The 20,542-nt window shown below is 35.1% G+C and overlaps 1 protein-coding gene across 2 annotated transcripts; it reads right to left on the bottom strand.

Annotated features, from left to right (window-relative positions):
- Positions 1–766: 766 nt before the first annotated feature.
- Positions 767–20,014, bottom strand: LOC145279959 (uncharacterized). Of its 2 annotated transcripts, XM_080131558.1 has the most exons (3): positions 19,896–20,012; positions 6,788–8,311; positions 767–3,679 (listed from the first exon to the last, which is right to left on the bottom strand). In XM_080131558.1, the coding sequence occupies exon 3, from the start codon at positions 3,615–3,617 to the stop codon at positions 2,598–2,600; it is 1,020 nt and encodes a 339-aa protein (XP_079987684.1). In that variant the 5' UTR covers positions 3,618–3,679; positions 6,788–8,311; positions 19,896–20,012; the 3' UTR covers positions 767–2,597. The 2 variants fall into 2 exon arrangements, with proteins under 2 accessions (XP_079987684.1, XP_079987683.1); XM_080131557.1 differs by lacking the exon at positions 6,788–8,311 and having other exon boundaries at positions 19,896–20,014.
- Between the last annotated feature and the right edge of the window lie 528 nt (positions 20,015–20,542).

Raw genomic sequence — 20,542 nt, 5'->3', positions numbered from 1 at the left:
TGGTGTAAATTTAGAATACCACTTATTAAAAAAAAAAGTGCAAAGAAAAAAATCTTTATCATGTACGTACTCCTCACAGATGAAAGATATCATAATCCAAAAATCTTGTAAATTGATCAACTAATTTTTTTAAACCAAAAACTAAAATTTTATGATGAAGCAAGACATAGGATTTTGATCAGCCCTGTTAAATAAATAAGAGGGATAGAACTTACATTAAACTATTGAGATTAAGATCAGCCTAATGATGGATACATTTTGTATTAAAATCGCTAAATATTGTAATTTTTTTTTTTTTTTAGTTAAAAAATACTTGATCAACTACAATTGAAACCAAAACCTTTGGCAATTCAACCATGTTCCCTCATTTAGTGTTTCAGACCCATTCGCTACTGTTTGAACTAACCGGACAGAGAGATATGGTATAAAATTAAACCACTTTTATCTATGATTCGTTTATGCATTCACAAATTGAAAGAAATGGAGGCAAGTTGAAATGAACATTTTGCATTTCAAATTGTTGACCTTTGTACGTGTTATTCATCCATCCAAACAAAGATTTTACTCACTATATACCATTCTTAGTGTATAATTCCTATTTTCTGTTAATTTTAGTGTAAAGTGACCAATAGTTTAAAAGTTTAGTGATTAAATATTTACACACAGACACACATCTGTTTTATGCATATAAATTAAAAGGAAAACTCATATTTCACGTAATGTCTTAAGTTTTAAAAAAAATCATGCATATCAAAATATTCGAAAATGATTGTAACTATTCTTAAGTCTTTTATTAGTTTTTTTAATCTGGAATATCATGGAACAAATTTGGCAAATTCATATATTTCCTTTTGTTCATAAGATAGCTTTCGAGCTATTAACTTTCTTGAACATCAATTAATTTATTAATCACTTCCAGCCTGGTTACTTAATGAGTTTGACATGTTCTTAACATTTTTCTCATTACTCACGACTTTATATAGATTATTCAAATCAAAGCTACCTGAAAGTAGATGGAGTGTCCACATTTATAATCCAGGGTATACATGGAATGTCCTGAGGAAACAGCTCAGTTTTGTTTTTTGCAGTTGAATTTTGTGACAATGAACATTCCATGAGCAATGTTGCTGATAAAGGGAGAAGTCCAGCTGTTTTCTGAGTTAGAATCTATACATCCAACACTCATTGTTGACTAATTTTGGACATTTAAATAATGTGTTTTTTAGCTTGTTATATAAAGTTGATTCATGCCTTGTCTGGAGCAATTTCCAGAAAAATATCTGGTTAATAAATGTAACCGTATATCTTGAATCAGAACAAAATTTTGTACTGATTCAGTTAAGGTTTTTCTTTGCATTTGAGCAGTTAATATACAGGGCGGGGCAAAAAAAACAAAACAAAACTCCCACTTTTAAAATCCTTACTATGGCAATGCTGTTACAGTTGTTCACTCAGTTTAAGTAAATTCATGTTATTAATGAACTGCAATGTTGTTTTTCAAACTAACTGGTGAATTATTGAAATTTTTGATGCCTAGATATGGCTTGGACAGGTAAATACTGTGAATTCATTTTGGAAAACTTTCTCACCAATGGAGAATATGTAACAGCACCCTTACAAAATTTCAGAAACCATTTTGGCTGACCTTTCACCTCCTGATTATTTTCTGTGGGATTATGTTAAGAGTGAGGTATTCAAGCACTGGCCAACAGCTATTGATGGACTGAAAGCTGCTATTTGCAAAACAACAAATGAAATTCCAGGAGAAATGACTCAAAGAGTGATAGAAAATTTTAAGATACATTTGCAACAGTGTATTGCAGTTCAAGGGGGCCATCTTGAAGACGTTATTTAAAAAAAAAAAAGTTTAAAAAAATGGCAATCATTTAGCATTGTTAAGTATTTAATAAAATTTTCATAAAGGCTTTTCTTGTCTATTTTTTCAAAAAGTAAAATGTGGCAGTTTTTTTTTGTCTCACTTTGTATTTCCTTTTGTTCATGAAGGTCAGATTCTTTGACCTTTAACATAATCTCTTTTGTGCGACTAATCTTCTTGATCATTGAATAGAAGAGTAGTTAACACTATTATTAACCCCTTCCAGACAAGTTGGTTAATGGGTAGACATGTTTTAAAAATTTTCTTTATTGCTTTATATAGATTATTCAAATCAAAGTTACCAAGAAATATATAGTGTGTTCACATTAGTAACCCAGAAGATGCATTGTGTGCCCTGAAGGTTTTGTTCTGCTTCCCTTAGCAATGAGTTGTCACAATTAATATATTTCCTCTTGTTCATAGAAGTCCGATACCTTAACCTTTGAGAGGAACTCTTCTGAACTATTAATCTTCTTTAACATTGACTAGAATAACTGTTAGCAATATTATTAATCCCCTCCAGCCAGGTGCAAAACTGAGTTAGACATGTTTTTAAAATTTGTCCTCATTACTTACAGCTTTATATTGATTATTTGGCACAAGTACATTTTAGTTAACTGGAAGTATTTTTTTGTTTTCTATCATAACTCTTCTGGAAATAAAATTTAAAAAATACTTCTGGTTAGCTAAAGTGCACTAGTGACAATTATTCAAATCAACGCTACCCAGAAATTGATGGACTGTCCACATCTGTGATCCAGGGGATGCTTGGGATGTCCTGAGGAATCGGCTCAGCAATGTGGGTTCGCATGTGTTTCTTTAAGGTTGAATTCTGTGAGAATGCCGATGCACATACATTGCAAGAATATGGCTTCTCGCCAGTATGTGATCGGATGTGAATTTTTAATGAGAAATCCTGTGAGAAGGCCGACCCACAAACGTGACAAGAATAAGGTTTCTCACCAGTGTGAGTTCGCATGTGTTTTTTCAATGAAGAATTCTCTGAGAATGCAGATTCACATACATGACAAGGATAAGGTTTTTCGCCAGTGTGTGTTCTCATGTGGATTCTTAGTTTGTAATTATCCGAAAATGCTGACCGACACACGTTGCAAAAAAACGATTTCTCTTCCGTGTGTCGTCGCATGTGCTTAACAAGATATGACTTCTGTGAGAACACAGATGCACATAGTTTGCAAGAATATGGTTTCTCAACAGTGTGTGTCCGGACATGTTTTTTTAAGTAGGACTTCTCTGAAAATGCAGCCCCGCACAATTTGCAAGAATGAGATTTCTCTCGGTTCTCAGTGTGTCTTTCAATGTGCTGCTTTAAGTAGTTGCTCTCGGCAAATGCGGCTCCGCAAATGTGACAAGCGTGAGGTTTTTCCCCAGTGTGCGTTCGCATGTGCACACGCAGGTTTGCGTTCGATGCAAAAGCAAATCCGCAAACATCACAAGCATATGGTCTCTCCCCGCTGTGTATTCGTATGTGTCGTTTTAACGAACAATTGTGCGCGAACGCAACTCCACATATTTGACACGTGTGAGGTTTTTCTCCAGTGTGTGTTCGCACATGTCTTTTTAGATCGGAACTTCCTGAAAATGCCGAACCACACACATTACAAGAATGAGGCTTCTCTCCGTGGTGTGTTCGTGCATGTCTGTTTAAATTCGACTTGTTTGGAAATGATACTTTGCATAGGTCACAAGAATAAGTCTTCAATTCTGCATCTGTTTCCATTCTTATAGTCTTTAAAGGGGATGATGTGAAAATGTATCTTTATTATTCAAGATAATAATTATCTGCAAATAAAAAAAGATTTATTAAGAAATTTGTTCAATATTTACATTTAAGTAATTATAATAAATAGGGCTGTGACAACAGCATATTCTTTTCATTGTTTTGACTCTTGAGTATATATCCGTTAATATCTTATTTTTATATAGACTGATGTGGTTCTCGGTTGATTGACTGTGTCTTACTGCGTCGGATATATACTTGAGAGTCAAAAGAATTAAAAGAATATTCTTTTGTCACATCCCTAATAATAAATAATAATAATAAAAGGTTATTATTTAATAACTTCCTAATACAAAATTATACAAATATTGGCAGAAATGGGTAATCTCACAAGAATAAGTCTTTGATTTCACATCTGCTTCTATTCTGTTATTCTTAAAGAAGACAATGTAAAAAATACTGTCTTTCTTTTCTAATATAACAGTAACCATAGAAAAAATAGTTAACTGCCCTAAAAGGTTAGAATGGCCCTAAAATCTAAGATTTATTTTATTTTTTATATTTATCTGCAGTAGAACAAGCTTGCCTAAATCCATATTAATGGTTGGCCTGAAGTTTAGCAACTGTAAGGTGGTGGACTAGAGCTTGATCAAACGGTTTATCTCCACTACCACCCATGTCATCCCATGTCTATACTCAATGTTATTTTCAGAGAAACCTGTAACTAAATGATTCAATTCTAGATTTTATGTACAGACATTGTGAAAAATTAAATAAAATGTAAGTTTGTATTTTCTTTTGAGTGTGTCATATTTTCGTTAATAATAAGTAATCATTTTCTTTCAAATGGTTTTAACTGTTGTTTCAATGAATAAATTGACAGTATAATCAATGAATTTAACTGACTCTTACATTTATGCACTAATCAATGTCTTTCAAGTTAGAAGTCTGAAATGAGTGAAAGAGTATTTGAAAAAGCAAGCAGACTGGTAATCTGTTAATATAGGTTTTATTAACTAAAAGAATACACATGCTGTATTTTTGATGAGAGTCATAATGGTGGAATCACATCTACTGGCCAAGGGGAATAATCTGCAGTATGTTGTTGCTAGGGGTCACTAGAAGGGTAGAGGGCAGAGAATAATTTAAAACTATAACATTCCTCATCAAGAATTATTATGAAAAGGGTTATGAAGGAGATAATTGAGGGTTGTCTATCCAGCAATCAAGTTATGAAATCCTTATATTTACTAGGGATTCTTCATACTCTGGATGATTTTTGTACAGATTCATGGAAATTTAAGTCCTTAGTATATAATTCTTGGGAAATGTTGATATTTTCATAGGTAATCAATAAATTCTTTTCCACCTCATCGGCCACACCTTCTTCACTAAGTAGTTATTTACAGAGTAGTTTCTATTACGAGAGTTAGGAGCTATGTCCTGCATATTAACAGTAGTTTCAGCACCAGAAGGTAGACGCACATGAGCATAGTAAGGGTTGATGTCCAACAGAGTAGCTAGAATTACAGGAGCATCAAGCTTACTAGTTTTAATGTGATTTTGAACATATACAGAGCCCGGTTTTGCCCAAGAAGGAATTGAAGTTCCAGAGCTGGATTTATAGCTATACCCAAATAGTCTGCCATGAGGAGACGTTAGTGACAATGCAGGGTAATGACCTAATTGAATGGAGAACATTAGGCAGCATGTCTTCTAACAGGGCAGTTTCATGTTGTTTGAATGTAAGGTTATTTAAATGATCGTCCATAAAGTGCCATTTAGTTTTTCAACCAATCCATTACTTTCTGGGTGGTATCTACTTGTTTTCAATGTAGCAATACCTTTTCCGTGTAAGAAGTCTGATTTCTCCTGCTAGGAAGTTCGTAGCTCAGTCCATATGTATTATATCAAGCATGTTCAAAATAGAAAATAATTGGTTCAAACAATGGATGACAGTTTTGCTCATCATGTCCCTACAGGGAAAAGCAAAAGGAAAGCGAGAACACTCATCAATTATAGTAAGTAGGTATTTCTTGCCATGTAAAGAAGTTGGTAATAATCTTTGAAATTGATCTTCAATCGTTGGAAAGGTATTATGGCCTTTATGTGTGTTCCCTTGTTACTATTGGCAAATTTGGGTTTCATATACTGGCAGGAGGAGCAGGAGTTGGTTATACTTTTTATTTAGCCTGAAGAGAACGGGAGATTCCTTGTTCTAATTAAGTGGGAAAGCCGTGTAACATCAGGATGGCATAATCAAATATGCAACTCAGAAAGCACAGTGTGGGTGAGAGCTGAGATGTTCAAGAACATGTCAGCGGCAGCATTTTCTGTTTAGAGATCGTAAATGATACTGAATTTGAACTGCGAGAGTTAAATGCACGAACAACAAATTTTGTCTATTTTAATTTTACATTTTCTACTATTGTCAAACATAAAACGCTCTTTTGGTCCATAATGACTTTGAAATGTCTTCTGAGTAGGAAGTGGCGCCACTTTCAAAGTGCTTCAACTATTGCTTCCACTTCCTTTTCATCTGTGTTTAATTTCACTTAGATTCAGTGTCCGTGAAAAGAACACAACTAGTCAAGCATGTTTGTTTAGTGTAGCAGCTATGCAATAATTACTTGCATCTGTCTCTACTTCAAATTCTTTATAAGTGTAACCGTTATTAAGGTGGCATTTTTTAAAAATCATTCTTCAATGTCTGAAAAGAGTTGAAGGGAGATGGAGGCAGTGGAAATTCATTGTTGTTGTTGAGCAATAGTATTTTGTCAGAAGTTTTCAATAAATTTGCTATCATATGAAAACATTCTGACTACTCGTTTTTGAGATGCAAGATTTAGAGGGGGTGGGTGGCATTTCGAGAAGAGGTCTCAGTCATTAGTAATCATGAGAAATTTGATTGTTTTGTATAGTGTATTCAAGTAGTGTGATAGAGATGGCCGTCAGTGTGATGTTATATTTTTCGCTACATCATAAAATATTTGAAGGTTGTGGTCATGCTCTTTTGGATTTTCTCCACATATTGTGATGTTGTCTATGTACACAAAAGTATCTGCTAATTTTTCCTTATCTATGATGTCATCGATACATCTTTGGAATGCACTTACTCCATTAGTAATACCAAAAGGGAGACGACTAAATTAGTAAAGTTTACCACTTACTTCATATGCTGTGTACTTTCGATCAGCAGGACTTATCGGTATTTGGTGATAGGTGGACTTCAGGTCGAGTGTTGTAAATATACTATAACGTGATTTGTTGTCAATCATTTTATTGATGTTAGGAATACCCTATTAGGCATCCAGTTCTGTAAATCTATTTATAGTATCACTATAGTCAACGACCATTCTTTTTTTGTGATTTTCATTAGAGGTCACCAGAACTTGAGCTAAGAGGTCTCTATTATGCCTTCTTTCAACATCCTAGCAGTCTCCTCTGTTATGAATTTATTGTCAGCAATGGTGTGATGGCATGATTGGTGGAAATAAGAATCGTATGCGGGAAAAGTGAGAAAATAAAGGCAGAGGAACGTTTATAGATGGAAAAGGGTTACTTTTATTAATAGTGTCAATAATCAGTTCATCCCCAGGATCGTTGAATTTTAGAGTCACTCTTTTGTATATTTTTAGGATGTATTTCCCAATAATTATGTCAATAGAGAGATCCTAAATCACTTCTACAGTCATGCCAGTGTAATGTCTAGAATTGTTTTGTCAATAATTTTAGCATGTTGGTGAGGGCTTGCCAGAGCTATAGATTTTGTTTAGGTATAGCAAAGTGTTTCAGTTTTTTGGCAGTATTTTTGGTGATATATGTTGCTATGCTACCCAAATCTACCATCGCGTTTACCAAATGTCCATTTATTAAATGTAATGTCTTTTGCTTCAGTTCCTAGTCAGGCGAGCCTAGGCAACGGAGAGTCAGGGTTGAATATTACAGCAGCATTAGAAGAGGTAGATTTACTTACTTTTAAGTCAATGTCTATTTTTTGCATTTCCTACACTTAGCATCGCAAGCCAAGCATAACACTTGTGGATGCCACACATTTCCACAGAAGAAACAAACCTTTTGGGTTGTGCCTGTTCCTTTAATGGTGCTGAATAGGTATCTTCTGAAGGAATTACCGCAGCTCCTACGTTAAGATTGTTTTCATAGCTTTTTGAATGTTTTCACGCCTCTTCCAATGATCTGGCCATTGCTTATGTTTCTTGGAGTGTGAGGAAGGGTTTCCTGAGCAAGTGCTGTTGAATTGAGGAGGAAAAGATGGCATTGATAAAAGCATCTCGAATGCACAGTCTTTTGTTTTCTTCATCTGTTGCAGCTTGAAAATCACACAACATTGTGAGTACTTCCAACAGTTGCATGAAAGCATCAATATTTTGTGCTGTTTGATGTTTTTTCATGAGTAATAGTTGTCTATTATACACAACATTAGTCGGTTTAATGTAAGCAGCATCAAGGACCTCTATCGCACTATTGCAGTTAGTGGCATCACTCATTATATCATGGACTGTGGTTAGAATGGTGTTAAAGCAAATAATTTTGGGGGTTGTTTTCAATTTCGCCATTGTTGATAGTCAATAAATAGTTTCTGAAAGTCAATTTCCTGTGTTAATATAATTTCTCAGAGTTGGAAGCAGTAGGTTCAACATCAAATCTTTCTGTGCACAGTAGTCTGTCTATTTCTGTTTCTTTTAGTTAATAAAATTAAAATGAGTAAAAGAGTATTCGAAATAGCGAGGAGAGACTGGTATATCATCAATATAGGTTTTATTAACTAAAAGAATATGTGTGCTGTGTTCTTCATGAGAGTCATAATGGTGGAATCACATTTCTCAGCGAAGGTGGATAATCTGCAGTATTTTATTACCATTAGGGGTCGCTGGAAGTGATAATACTAGAGGGGCAGAGGGAACAGAAATAGTTTAAAATCATAACAAAGTCTAATTAATTTAATTATTAATAGACAATTGTTTTAACTTTTAATGAATAAATTTCAGTGTAACCAATCAATGAATTTAGTTGACATTTCCACATTTAAATTGCACTTTTAGTTTTAAAAATATTTTTTTGATGCATGTAAAAAAATTATGGTATAATAATTTTTCAATTTCTAAAAACTAATACAAATCCATATCTTTGATATCAAAAATAATGAAAGTAGATTATGTTTTTATGAGCTGCCATACTTTTTTAAAATTTGGCAGCATGCCTAAATTTAAGACAAGAATGAAACCTTTTTGCTTCAACTCGCACCTTTGGGGTTTTTCAGAAAAGATAAGTACATTTATTTTATAACGTCACTATCTTAAAATTTTAACTTCATAATTTTCTTGAAAACTGATAAAATTTAAAGACGATGTTTTTCATACTACATTTTTAATGTAAATTGGGAGGGTTCTTAAACCTCTGTATAACAATTTTCATTTGAAATTTCATTTCCTACTCTTTTGTCATGTTGATAGATTAACTTTTGGCTATAATCTTTCAAACACAATCAAAAAGTAATCGGAAACATAAAAATGATCAGCCAGCTTTCAAAACAATAGGTCCTATTGGTTTCCATCATTAAATTGCGCATACCCTATATATATAAAAAATAACACAACCCATATTCTGCACAAGTACTAATGAAATCAATAAAGATGATTCATTTACTGTTCTTAAGAAAATTATTGAACATATTTTGTGACTAACCTTAACTTAGAAAAAAATTATTATTTCATTTATTGGCCATTCAGCAGTGACTCTTTCATTTCCGGTCTGTTCAGTAAATTCAAATAGGAAAAATGTGGGTCAGTATAAAAGTATTAAAATTCCTGGACAATGCTGGGTAGTTTCAATTAGTTCAATTAGAATAATCAATATTGATCTACTGCAGAATATGGATAATGCTTCTTTTTATAGAATTTTCAGGCATTTTGTAGTAAAGACAAAACCAAACAGTGGTCATAAAATAACTATATAACTTAATAGCAATTAAATGTTACTAAAGGGTCATTCCATGTCAAAACACCAGCAAAATGTTGAAATCTGCACCCACCAACACCGAATTACTTGAAATTTGGCACAAATATTCGCCTTCACGAGTTAGGAAAATTTGCCTAATTATTTGGTTCAATACCTTACCGTTCAAATTTTAGGGGGGGGTGTAAAGTTTGCATATTTTGCTTCTAAATTTATGCTGTGAAACGTCACGAAATTTCAGTGTTTTATAAAATTTTAAAAAAATACTTCCACACATTCAATATTTCTGAAATTTGGTAGCAAGGGCATTTAGGGACTGTAAAATCTGAATATTGAATTATTTTAATCCCATACCTGGTAGAAAATAAAATTTTGCTCACCCAAAAGCATGTCTCTCAAATCATCAATTTTTTACCTATGTAGCTTACAGTCAGTCTAGAGAAAATATGTCCTCTTCAATTTTCATCATATTTTTTTTATTGCATCTACTATGACTGCTTAAGTTCTAAAAAAAAAATTGTGATGGTTTCTAGCCTACTTTAGAAGATATGGTCCTGCAAAGTTTATCTTTGTTTTATTATGTACGCGCAGTAATTCAGTGAAAGATTGATAAAGACAATCATCCTAATACTCCCAAACTCCTCAAATGTTCATATTGTGCTAAGTAATTTCTTAAACTATTCAATAAGATAATCTTTGTTAATTTAAAAAGAAAATAATTTAAATATATTTTGCAGATATTGCATTTTGTATAGTACGGATAGATTGTCTTTAAGTGATAAACATTGACTCACGCATTAGGATCAACACTTATAGAGGTTTTGTTTATGGCATTAAACTTTAATTTAAAAGAAATTATTTCTGATTGAATTTTAAAAGAAATCATTATTTTCATGAAACAAAAAAATTTGATTTTTTGTTTTAAATGCATGTGAATTTTTAAAACTTAGAATATTTGTAATTGGCACTAAACATTTATATATTTTTTTTATCCATAACAAATGCTTTCAATTTCATCACTTTAAAACTTTTTTTCATTTAAAAGAAAGTGATGAAAATATACAAATTTTAAACTATGCTGTGCACCAAATTTTGTTGTGTACATAGGATTAAATTGTTTTGTATACAATTTTTTGCACAGATAATTTATCCACTTTGGACAAATGATAAACTCTACCATTTGGTGTTGTAGGGAATTCAATAGTGCACAGAATATTTGCTAATGGCACAAAGCATATATCCTTAAAATCCTCTTTCCAATGAAATGAATGTGATGGAAGAGCTGGATGCACGAACTTAATCAGCAAGTCCTTATTTTCCATATTAATTTCTAGGACCATGCCAATCCAAACGTTACTGTCATACCTGCAACAAACATATTCTGAAGCAAGAAATTTCATTGGTTTTTCTTCAACCCCAATAGAGAAGTCATATATCAATTCATAGTTTTCATCTTCACTACATTGTTTCATGGCTATTTTATCTCTGTCGAGTGGAATAAATTGATGAAAACTTCTTATCCCTGGAACTGTGGATGCATTTTCAAATCTAATAGTGAGACTTCTTGCTTCCTCATCTTCCTTTTTAATCAAAATGAATTTGATTCCTTCAATTGCAGATTTGCAGTATTCAAACATGGTTTCTGTGGAAAGGATTTGTTTGGAATTTGGTCTTCATAGATTTTCTTTTGCTACTATCCTTTTCACTGTCCCACCTATGCCATCACATGGTTGTTTACCATGACTAGTTGCAAAGAAGTTCCATTTTGCATCAAGTCCAAAATTTTTTTGATGATTGCACCACAACCATCTGTAAAATATTCAATACTTTTCACATCTGGCAAATTAACCTAGATCACCTCGATGTTTTTCCATACTGTAATGTCTTTACCAAATAAAGGGAGACCACCGCAGGTGTCACAGGAGTTACGGCCCCTGGCGACATCCGGGGTAGTAGTCAGTCTGATATCCACCGAGCACGATATTCCTCGTTCGTTTTCTCTCTCTCGTCAATCTCCGTCCATCCTACAACCTCACTATGGTAATAACCGATATCTAGCAAGTATCGGTTACTTACCATAAGGATTATCACATTGGCGACGAGGATGAGATAATTTACAAAAATAGACATAAGAAAACACGAAAAAAAAAAACAACAACAAACAGTCACACGTGTTGCAAAACAAACATGGCTGCCCTACCTCACTACCCGGAATTCGACTGCGAGTCAGAAGCCAAAGCAGCAAGATGGACGAAATACATTAGCAGATTGAGGAACTATTTTATCGCCCACGACATAGAGAGCGATAAAAGACAAAAAGCAATTTTGCTAACGTTTGTTGGTGAGGCGATGAACGACCTCATTGACGAATTACCAGCCGAACAGACCACACCAGGAGAAAACGAAACCCACTTCGACAAACTCGTCTCGGCTGTACAGGCTCATTTCAACCCCCAAAATAACACGGAATACAACCGATTTGTATTCCGTAACATCAAACAAACCACGCCGAATGTAGAGGACTTCTACCGGAAATTGAAAGAAGCAGCAGCTACATGTCACTTTGCAGACGCAAACGCTGAGATAAAGTCTCAACTGATAACAGGCTGTTCATCAGAAAAAGTCCGGCAAAAGGGTTTAATAAATTCTAACATGTAATTACACGACTTGATAAATTATGCCAGGACGACGGAAACAATAACAGCGCACCTACAACAAATGCGCTTAGAGGACACGACAATACAAACTACTACTGCAGTAGTAAACAAAGTCACGTACGGACAGTGACAGACACGTGACTGTTCCCGGCAAATTCAGTGCAGGAATTGCAACGGAAAATATCCACATGAACGAGGACCAACGTCTTGCCCAGCATTCCAGAGCCAATGCACTTATTGCCGGAGATAGGGGCACTTCGCCTCTGTCTGTTTTAGAAAAATGAACGACGAGGACAGACAACGTAGAACAAATCGTCCTCCACGTCCACAAGTCCAAACCAGCCGCCGACCGGTGAACTGCATCGAGGACAACCAGCAGGACTCAACCAGCGGCAGTGACACAGAATATGTGTTTCATACAGGTAAGATGAAAAACCTTCCCTGTTTTGATATATCTTTTGGCAATAGCCACCAAACGTTCAATGTGTTAGCCGACTCAGGAGCCACTATCAACATTTTGTCTGAAGCAGATTTCAAGTGTTTAAAACTGACACCATGTCTCCGACCGACAAAAACTGTGATATCTGGATTTGGGGTCAAGCAAACTACTCCAGTTCTAGGCCAATTTAGGACCCTCCTAGAGTTTGGGGGCATCTCCTGCCAAGCTAACATACATGTAATAAAAAGCCCAGAAAAACCTATCATTGGCTGGGAAACATGTGAAAAGCTTAAACTTTTATCAGCAAAAAAGCTCCCAGTTAACCACATCAGCAACTCTGACACACAAATCCCGCAGACAACTCTTAAGCTTTTGGAGGACTATGCAGACCTATTCAATGGCTTAGGTAAACTTAAAGAGAAAAAAGTCCATCTGCACATAGATGAAAATATACCACCCATCGCTCAGAGATACCGTAGAGTCCCCTTTCATGTAAGGAAGGACATAGAAGAGCTAATACAGAAAGACGATAAACTGGGGGTGATTGAAAAAGTGGAAGGACCAACCCCGTGGGTATCCCCTATTGTGGTGGTACCTAAGAAAGACCAAAGTAAAATCAGAGTTTGCATTGATATGAGAGCGGCAAACAAAGCTATCAAAAGGGAACGTCACCCTACCCCCACACTTGATGAGCTGAAGGCCATTCTATCGGGAGCCAGTGTCTTTAGCAAGTTAGACCTCAATCAGGGCTACAACCAGTTGGAACTAGCTGAAGAATCCCGATACATTACCACGTTCGCAACAAACCTGGGCCTATATAGATACAAAAGACTATTTTTCGGTGTCAACTCCACCAGCGAAATATTTCAGGAAGAGATTAGCCAGGCACTCGCAGGGATTGAGGGAGCCATCAACATCAGTGATGACATTCTTTGCTTTGGATTGGACCAGCAAGACCACAACGGAAATCTCCAGAAAGTATTTCAACGACTACGCGAAAAAGGCCTAACACTGAATAGCGGCAAATGTGAATACAACAAGAGGTCATTGGAATTCCTCGGACACACATTCGGTAATGAAGGCATCAGCCCAAGTAACCGTAAAATAAAAACAATCCTCGAATTACCAGACCCCCAAAACGCATCAGAAGTCAGAAGTTTGTTGGGGATGACCAACTTTTGCGGTGCACAATTCATTCCAGACTACGCAACCCTGACTCATGAACTGCGTCAGCTAACAAAAAAAAACACTCAGTGGTCCTGGACTGAGCACCACACTGAATGTTTATAAACCTCAAGGAGGCTTTGAGTAAAGCATGCTCACTTGCCTACTTCGACCCTAACAAACATACTGAGATATATACCGATGCCAGTGTTGTAGGCATATCTGCTGTACTATCACAAGACGGGTGGGTAGTACAATTTGCAAGCCGAGCATTATCCACAGTTGAGCAAAGATACTCTCAAACAGAGCGGGAGGCCCTCGCCATCACGTGGGCATGTGAACACTTTCACATATATATCTTTGGGGCCCCATTCACGGTTCACACAGATCATAAGCCCTTAACATCGATCTTTAATAACACCCACTCCCAACTATCTGCGCGCATTGAACGTTGGGTTTTGAGAACACAGCCATACAATATGACTGTCACATACCGACCAGGTCATGACAACCCAGCCGACTATCTCAGCCGCCATCCAGTACATCTACCACCAAGCAACAGGGAGCAGAAAATAGCGGAGGAGTATATAAACTATATTCTCTCAACGTCGACCCCCAAAGCAATGACAATTGATGACGTTGCAATGGAAACTGCGAAAGACAAGACGCTCACTGCAGTCATTCAAGCCATCCTCACCAACAAATGGCAAGGTGCCAATGACGGCATAAACAAAGCCACGTTTTTCACCCTACATGCCAACCGTGATGAACTATCACTAGCACATGAGGACAGTATCATTCTGAAAGGGCACCGGATAGTGCTACCTGAGACCCTACAAAACAGAGCTGCCAAAATAGCCCATGCCGGCTATCAAGGCGTCGTGAAATCCACAGCCCTCCTCCGGGAAAAAGTCTGGTTTAAAAACATGCAGCCTTTAGTAGAAGAAAACATCAGGAACTGTCACACCTGTCAGATCAGCACTCACAAAACGGCAAGGGAGCCGCAGAAAATGTCCCCACTACCAGCAGCCCCATGGACAGAGGTTAGTGCTGACTTTGGACATCTCCAGAATGGGAAATATCTTCTTGTTGTCACAGACGAGTACTCACGCTACGTTGTTGTCGATATCCTGGACTCTATCTCAACAAACTTGGTCATACCCCGTTTAGACAAGATATTTGCCGAATTCGAGGTACCAGTATCCCTCAAAACAGACAATGGCCCACCATTCAACAGCCATGATTTCAAAACCTACGCCTCCGTCACCGGTTTCAGACACAGGAAGATAACACCTCTATGGCCCCAGGCCAATGCTGAAACAGAACGCTTCATGCGCACTGTAAAAAAATCCATCAAAGCCGCCTTAATCAAAGGCCAAAGCTGGAAGCAGGAGCTATTCGAATTCCTGTTAGATTACCGAACGACACCGCACTGCACCACCGGTGTTTCCTCAGCCTCAATTCTATTTGGCCGGACCATAAAAAACCGCCTGCCACACCTAGTTGCACCTATAGCTGGAGACCATAGCATTAGGGTACGTGACACTCAAGCCAAGAAAACAATAAAGAAATATGCTGACAGAAAAGTATACGTAAAGCCCAATAATCTGAGTGTGGGTGACACCGTCGTTGTAAAAAGCGACCACACTTCAAAGGCACACACCCCCTATCAACCTAACCCATTAACCATAACAAAAAAAAAGGGATCCATGATTACTGCCACACACAAAGACAACCAAATTACAAGAAATGCCAGCTTCTTCAAAAAAATCCCTAAGCCACTAAGAAACCTCACACATGACCCACCTGAATACTCTTCATCTGAAGATGAGGGACACATGCATGTGACAGCATCACCAAAATCTAAAGAAAACCAGGGACAACACTCTTCAAACCTCAGACGCTCAGGCCGCACAAGACGGCCACCCAAAAGATTTGATTGCTAAATGCTACAAATACCCCTGTACATAATAATGCATAATTATCATTTTCTTTCCCTTAGGTTGACAGATGCTTCCCTCCAACCCAGCAACGCAAACACTCCAGTCACACCACGCATGAACAAACTCCTTGATGAATATAAAAAATAATAATAATAATAAAATAAACTTTTAAAAAAAAAAAAAAAAAAAAAAAGAGAGCATTGTAATGTCTTTACCAAATAAAGGGAGACCACCGCAGGTGTCACAGGAGTTACGGCCCCTGGCGACATCCAGGGTAGTAGTCAGTCTGATATCCACCGAGCACGATATTCCTCGTTCGTTTTCTCTCCCTCGTCAATCTCCGTCCATCCTACAACCTCACTATGGTAATAACCGATATCTAGCAAGTATCGGTTACTTACCATAAGGATTATCACACATACCATATAAACAAATGTCACATTATGGGAGTTGTCACTCGATATAATACAAAAACATTAACTTTGCATTGTGTTTTCAAGCTTAAAATAGAGTGCCCCTGGGTGTAAAGTACATTGAGAGGTACTTCAATGAAAACTCTGGATTTCATCTTGAACAAATTTGTAATTTTTAGCAAAATCCCCAAGCAATAAAACTTCACTATCACTGATATCTTTTTTTTTTTTTTTGCTTTAAATATCTGGATTGTGATTTAGCCAAGTAAGAATGAGGTGCTAATTTATTTAATTGCAAAATAAATAAATCCACATAAGCTTGACAGAATTCCTTGTGAATTATTAAAGTTGATTTGCCACTTGTTGTCCATTGGGAGAACTCAATAGAGTTTTCATTAACAATACATTCATCAAGGGTGTCGTAAAGAAATTTTTCCAGCTTCTGTGATGATTTAGAACAATTTGGGCACCTATGAATCATACACTGTCTATTACTTGTATTGCAGACAATATACTTCAAGAGATCTTGATGCAGTACATTCAGTGGTTCTAGTAATAGTTTGATGTTTTGGTGGATAGCGCATACACATACAGCATGTGTACCTGCGCTACCAGCAAGGACAACATTTTGGTCTAAGACTACAAAATTTTGAAAACCCTTAAGATACTGTCGGGTTCTGTTCCTTGAATGCTCTGAAGAGCTTATTTAGGCTGTACAATCAATATGAGTCTCTTCTGCTGATGTAAATTACGTTTAATACTAACATAGTCTTTTCTTCCTGGCATCAATCGAGTGTCCTCATCATGTTGATAAAATACTTGCACTAACTGTGCAATATCAACAGACAAAGACTTGCCTCTTTTTGTTCTGGCACAGCTGAAACAACACTTTCCAAACACAATTTGCGAGCCTTGTGTACAATGTGTTCTGAAACACCAAATACATTTTTGTGTGATCAATCGGTAGGGGCAAGTGTCAAGATCTGTATTTTCATTTTAGTGTATTCCAGTCTTTACTTTTTCTGTAAGAATCCCTATCATTATATCAAAGTACTTAACTTTATCTAAAATCTCATTTTTTTTTTCATTTTAAAGGTTCATCACATAACAGCTCAGAGTCAATGTTTAATGACCTACTGATTGCAGAACAAAGTTTTCTCTTACCTAAACGGACCTTTCCAGAGTGATGAAGCACTTTTATTTTCATTGGAGAAATTCCAATAGTAGAGAAACATTCATTGATATTTGTCTTCTGTTTCTATTGAAGTACTTGCATCAAGCTCTTGCATTTCCTCATCCGATGCACACTTTTGTTTTTCATCATCAAGAAGTTTGCTGATTCGTATTCAACAATTAGGACAGAGTTTCTTGCTTGGAATAAGTAACAACTTAGCCTTTGCTTTATCTGCCAACTTCAAAGAAATTGCTTTCAAACTGCCTTTAATTTGCTTCTTATGATTTTTGAATGGATTGCAACAACTCTTTTCAAGCCACTCATACTTAGTTAACAAGGTCTGATTGTGATGGTCACAGATAGTCAGTATCTTATCCTCATCAAGTCCTGTCCTATAGGCAATAAGCTTTACATCCATTGCATCCAAATGATCCACTGAAATTAATCCAAACTGTTTATCGTGGAATAAATTAGTAATTGTTTCAATTGTTAGTTCAGTACAAATAGAACAATTCATCTTTATCTGAAAATAAATCTGCTTCAATTATTCTGTGTGCTTGTAAAAAATCCAAGTAGGAAAATACCACCTTTTTCTTTGAATACTAGATGAAAAGTTACCAATAAATATTTTAGGTGCCACAGACATGTCCCAGTCTGGGTCATTCAGAGTTCACGGTTGGCCTAATTCTAAATTTATTACAATTAATACCTATCAGAGATCTTATGTTTGAACAATAGTCTACAGCAAATTTAGTGTAGCTTCATACTTAGTGTTTTAAACTATTGAAAAATACATTTTATTATAAATTTCTTCTAAATGAAAAAAAGGTTTTAGTCTAATGAAAATAACTTTTTGAAAAATTGTAAAAATAAAAAAATGTTTAATGCCATCTACAAAAACTCTATAAGTGTTGATCCTAATGCGTGAGTCAATGTTTATCACTTAAAACAATCTATCCGTACCATACAAAATGCAAATATCTGCAAAATATATTTAAATTATTTTTTTTTTTTTAATTAACAAAGACTATCTTATTGAATAGTTTAAGAAATTACTTAACACAATATGAACATTTGAGGAGTTTGGGAGTATTAGGATGATGATTGTCTTTATCAATCTTTCACTGAATTACCGCACGTACATAGAAAAAAAAAAGATAAACTTTGCAGGGCCATATCTTCTAAAGAGGGCTAGAAACCCTCACAATTTTTTTTTTTTAGAATTTAATCAGTCATAGTAGATGCTATAAAAAATATGATGAAAATTGAAGAGGACATATTTTCTCTAGACTGACCGTAAGCTACATAGGTAAAAAATTGATGATTTGAGGGACATGCGTTTGGGTGAGCAAAATTTTATTTTCTACCAGGTATAAGGTTAAAATAATTTAATATTCGGATTTTACAGTCCCTAAATGCCCTTGCTACCAAATTTCAGAAATATTGAATGTGTGGAAGTATTTTTTAAGTTTGGGAAAAGGTGTTATAAATAAAAAACTGGATAAAATACTGTTAAAAACTCGCTCAATATATGTTACCGTGACATAGGTTGACATATATTCGGCGGGTTTTTTAATAATATTTGTCTAGTTTTTTATTTATAACACCTTTTCCCAAACTTACTGTGTTAAAGAGGGAGTGGGGCGCCATCTTGAATTTTCCAATACATCGGTAAACACTGTATGTTTTTCGAGCTGAATAAACATGTTACATTGAATAAAAACACGAAAAATATATCTAGTTAGGTAGAAAAGTAACTTATCTTGCCTTTGATAACATTTATTTGTTATATATTTGTTTTTTGACAACTTTTTCGAATCTATGTGTACAGTAATACAAACCCATATCATAAAGCTTTAATTAAGCTTGAAAATACTATTTAAAATATAGTGCGAATCAATAAGTGCACTAGCACCCTAAATTTGTTTTATATATTTATTTAAAAAAATTTTTGTTGTTTTTTTACTACTTTTTATTTTTGCAGTCTATACTACAAAATGCTCGTTTTATTAATTAAAATGTTCGATGAAAGTACAGAACAGTTTTAAAGTGCTCTTTCCTCATGTTAAAAATATATTTCTAAATAATCTCAGCGCGGCGCGGTTCATATGTTGCAAAAGTATCTAATAATCTTTAACAATAAAAAGCCAGGGTATTTATGCACTTATGTTACCATGCTGAAATAATAACGTTATTATTTAGAAAAGCATTCTTAACACGGGGAGGGTGTTTCATAATTATTTACCTAACAATTTAATAATAATAATAATAATAATAATAATAATAATAATAATAATAATAAAAGATATCGTAAAACTTAAATTTAACTTAAAAATACTATTTTAAAAAAATAGCATGTTAACATAAGTGCATAATCATCAAAGGCATTTTTATTAAAACACAAAAATCTCCATTTTAAATCCGTCTCTAGCCTGTGTTGTTTTTTGTTTCGAGACTATATTTGTATTATTGTACATATTTTTTTTTAATTTGACAAATAAAAATTACTTACCTTTTGATTATTCTTTCTTTAGAAAGAAAAATAATTGATAAAATTATTTAAAGAAATGTTTGGAAAAAAAAAAATAAAGTAATATAAAACTTTCTGGGAACGCAGAACTAAACTACAAATATATAACCGGTGTAAAAGAAAATTTGTTCCCTGTTAAAATGAAGCACGAAAATACTCGGAGAACGATTTCGTTTTCTTTTTTATTATTACTTTTTTTTTTTTGGTATTATTATACAAACACCGTGACAGCGTTAGGGTTAGGGTTAGGATTAGGGTTTAGGGTTAGGGTTAGGGTTAGGGTTGGGGTTAGGGTTAGAATGAGATCAAATGAGGTCTCATTTCGTTAGTCTCGTTTCGGTTTTCGGTACGCGGTACGCTCGATCTGATTTTTTGATCACCCGTCTTGTCGGCCATTCATCGTTAGTTATTTAGACGACACATACACATTTTAATCATAATTTTCTCTAGTCCAGATGAGTGCAGTAAATAAACTTTTAACTCGAAATGACCCCTAATGTACTAATGTAAGACACAGAAAAGAAACATTTATAATGCGTACACAGCTTTATTTTCTCATAGAACCACCGACCGCTTTCAATGGATTTTACCCGTAAATGTATATATATATATATATATATATATATATA

Source organism: Euprymna scolopes, chromosome 7 (genome assembly GCF_053919585.1).
Source record: "Euprymna scolopes isolate OS-2025 chromosome 7, ASM5391958v1, whole genome shotgun sequence".
Taxonomy (NCBI): domain Eukaryota; kingdom Metazoa; phylum Mollusca; class Cephalopoda; order Sepiida; family Sepiolidae; genus Euprymna; species Euprymna scolopes.
The sequence above is the reverse complement of the archived record's forward strand: the minus strand, read 5'-3'. Positions and strand labels throughout refer to the sequence as shown.

Excerpts from the sequence above, each read along its gene's own strand:
- LOC145279959 (XM_080131557.1), bottom strand. The coding sequence starts at position 3,617 with ATGGAAACAGATGCAGAATTGAAGACTTATTCTTGTGACCTATGCAAA.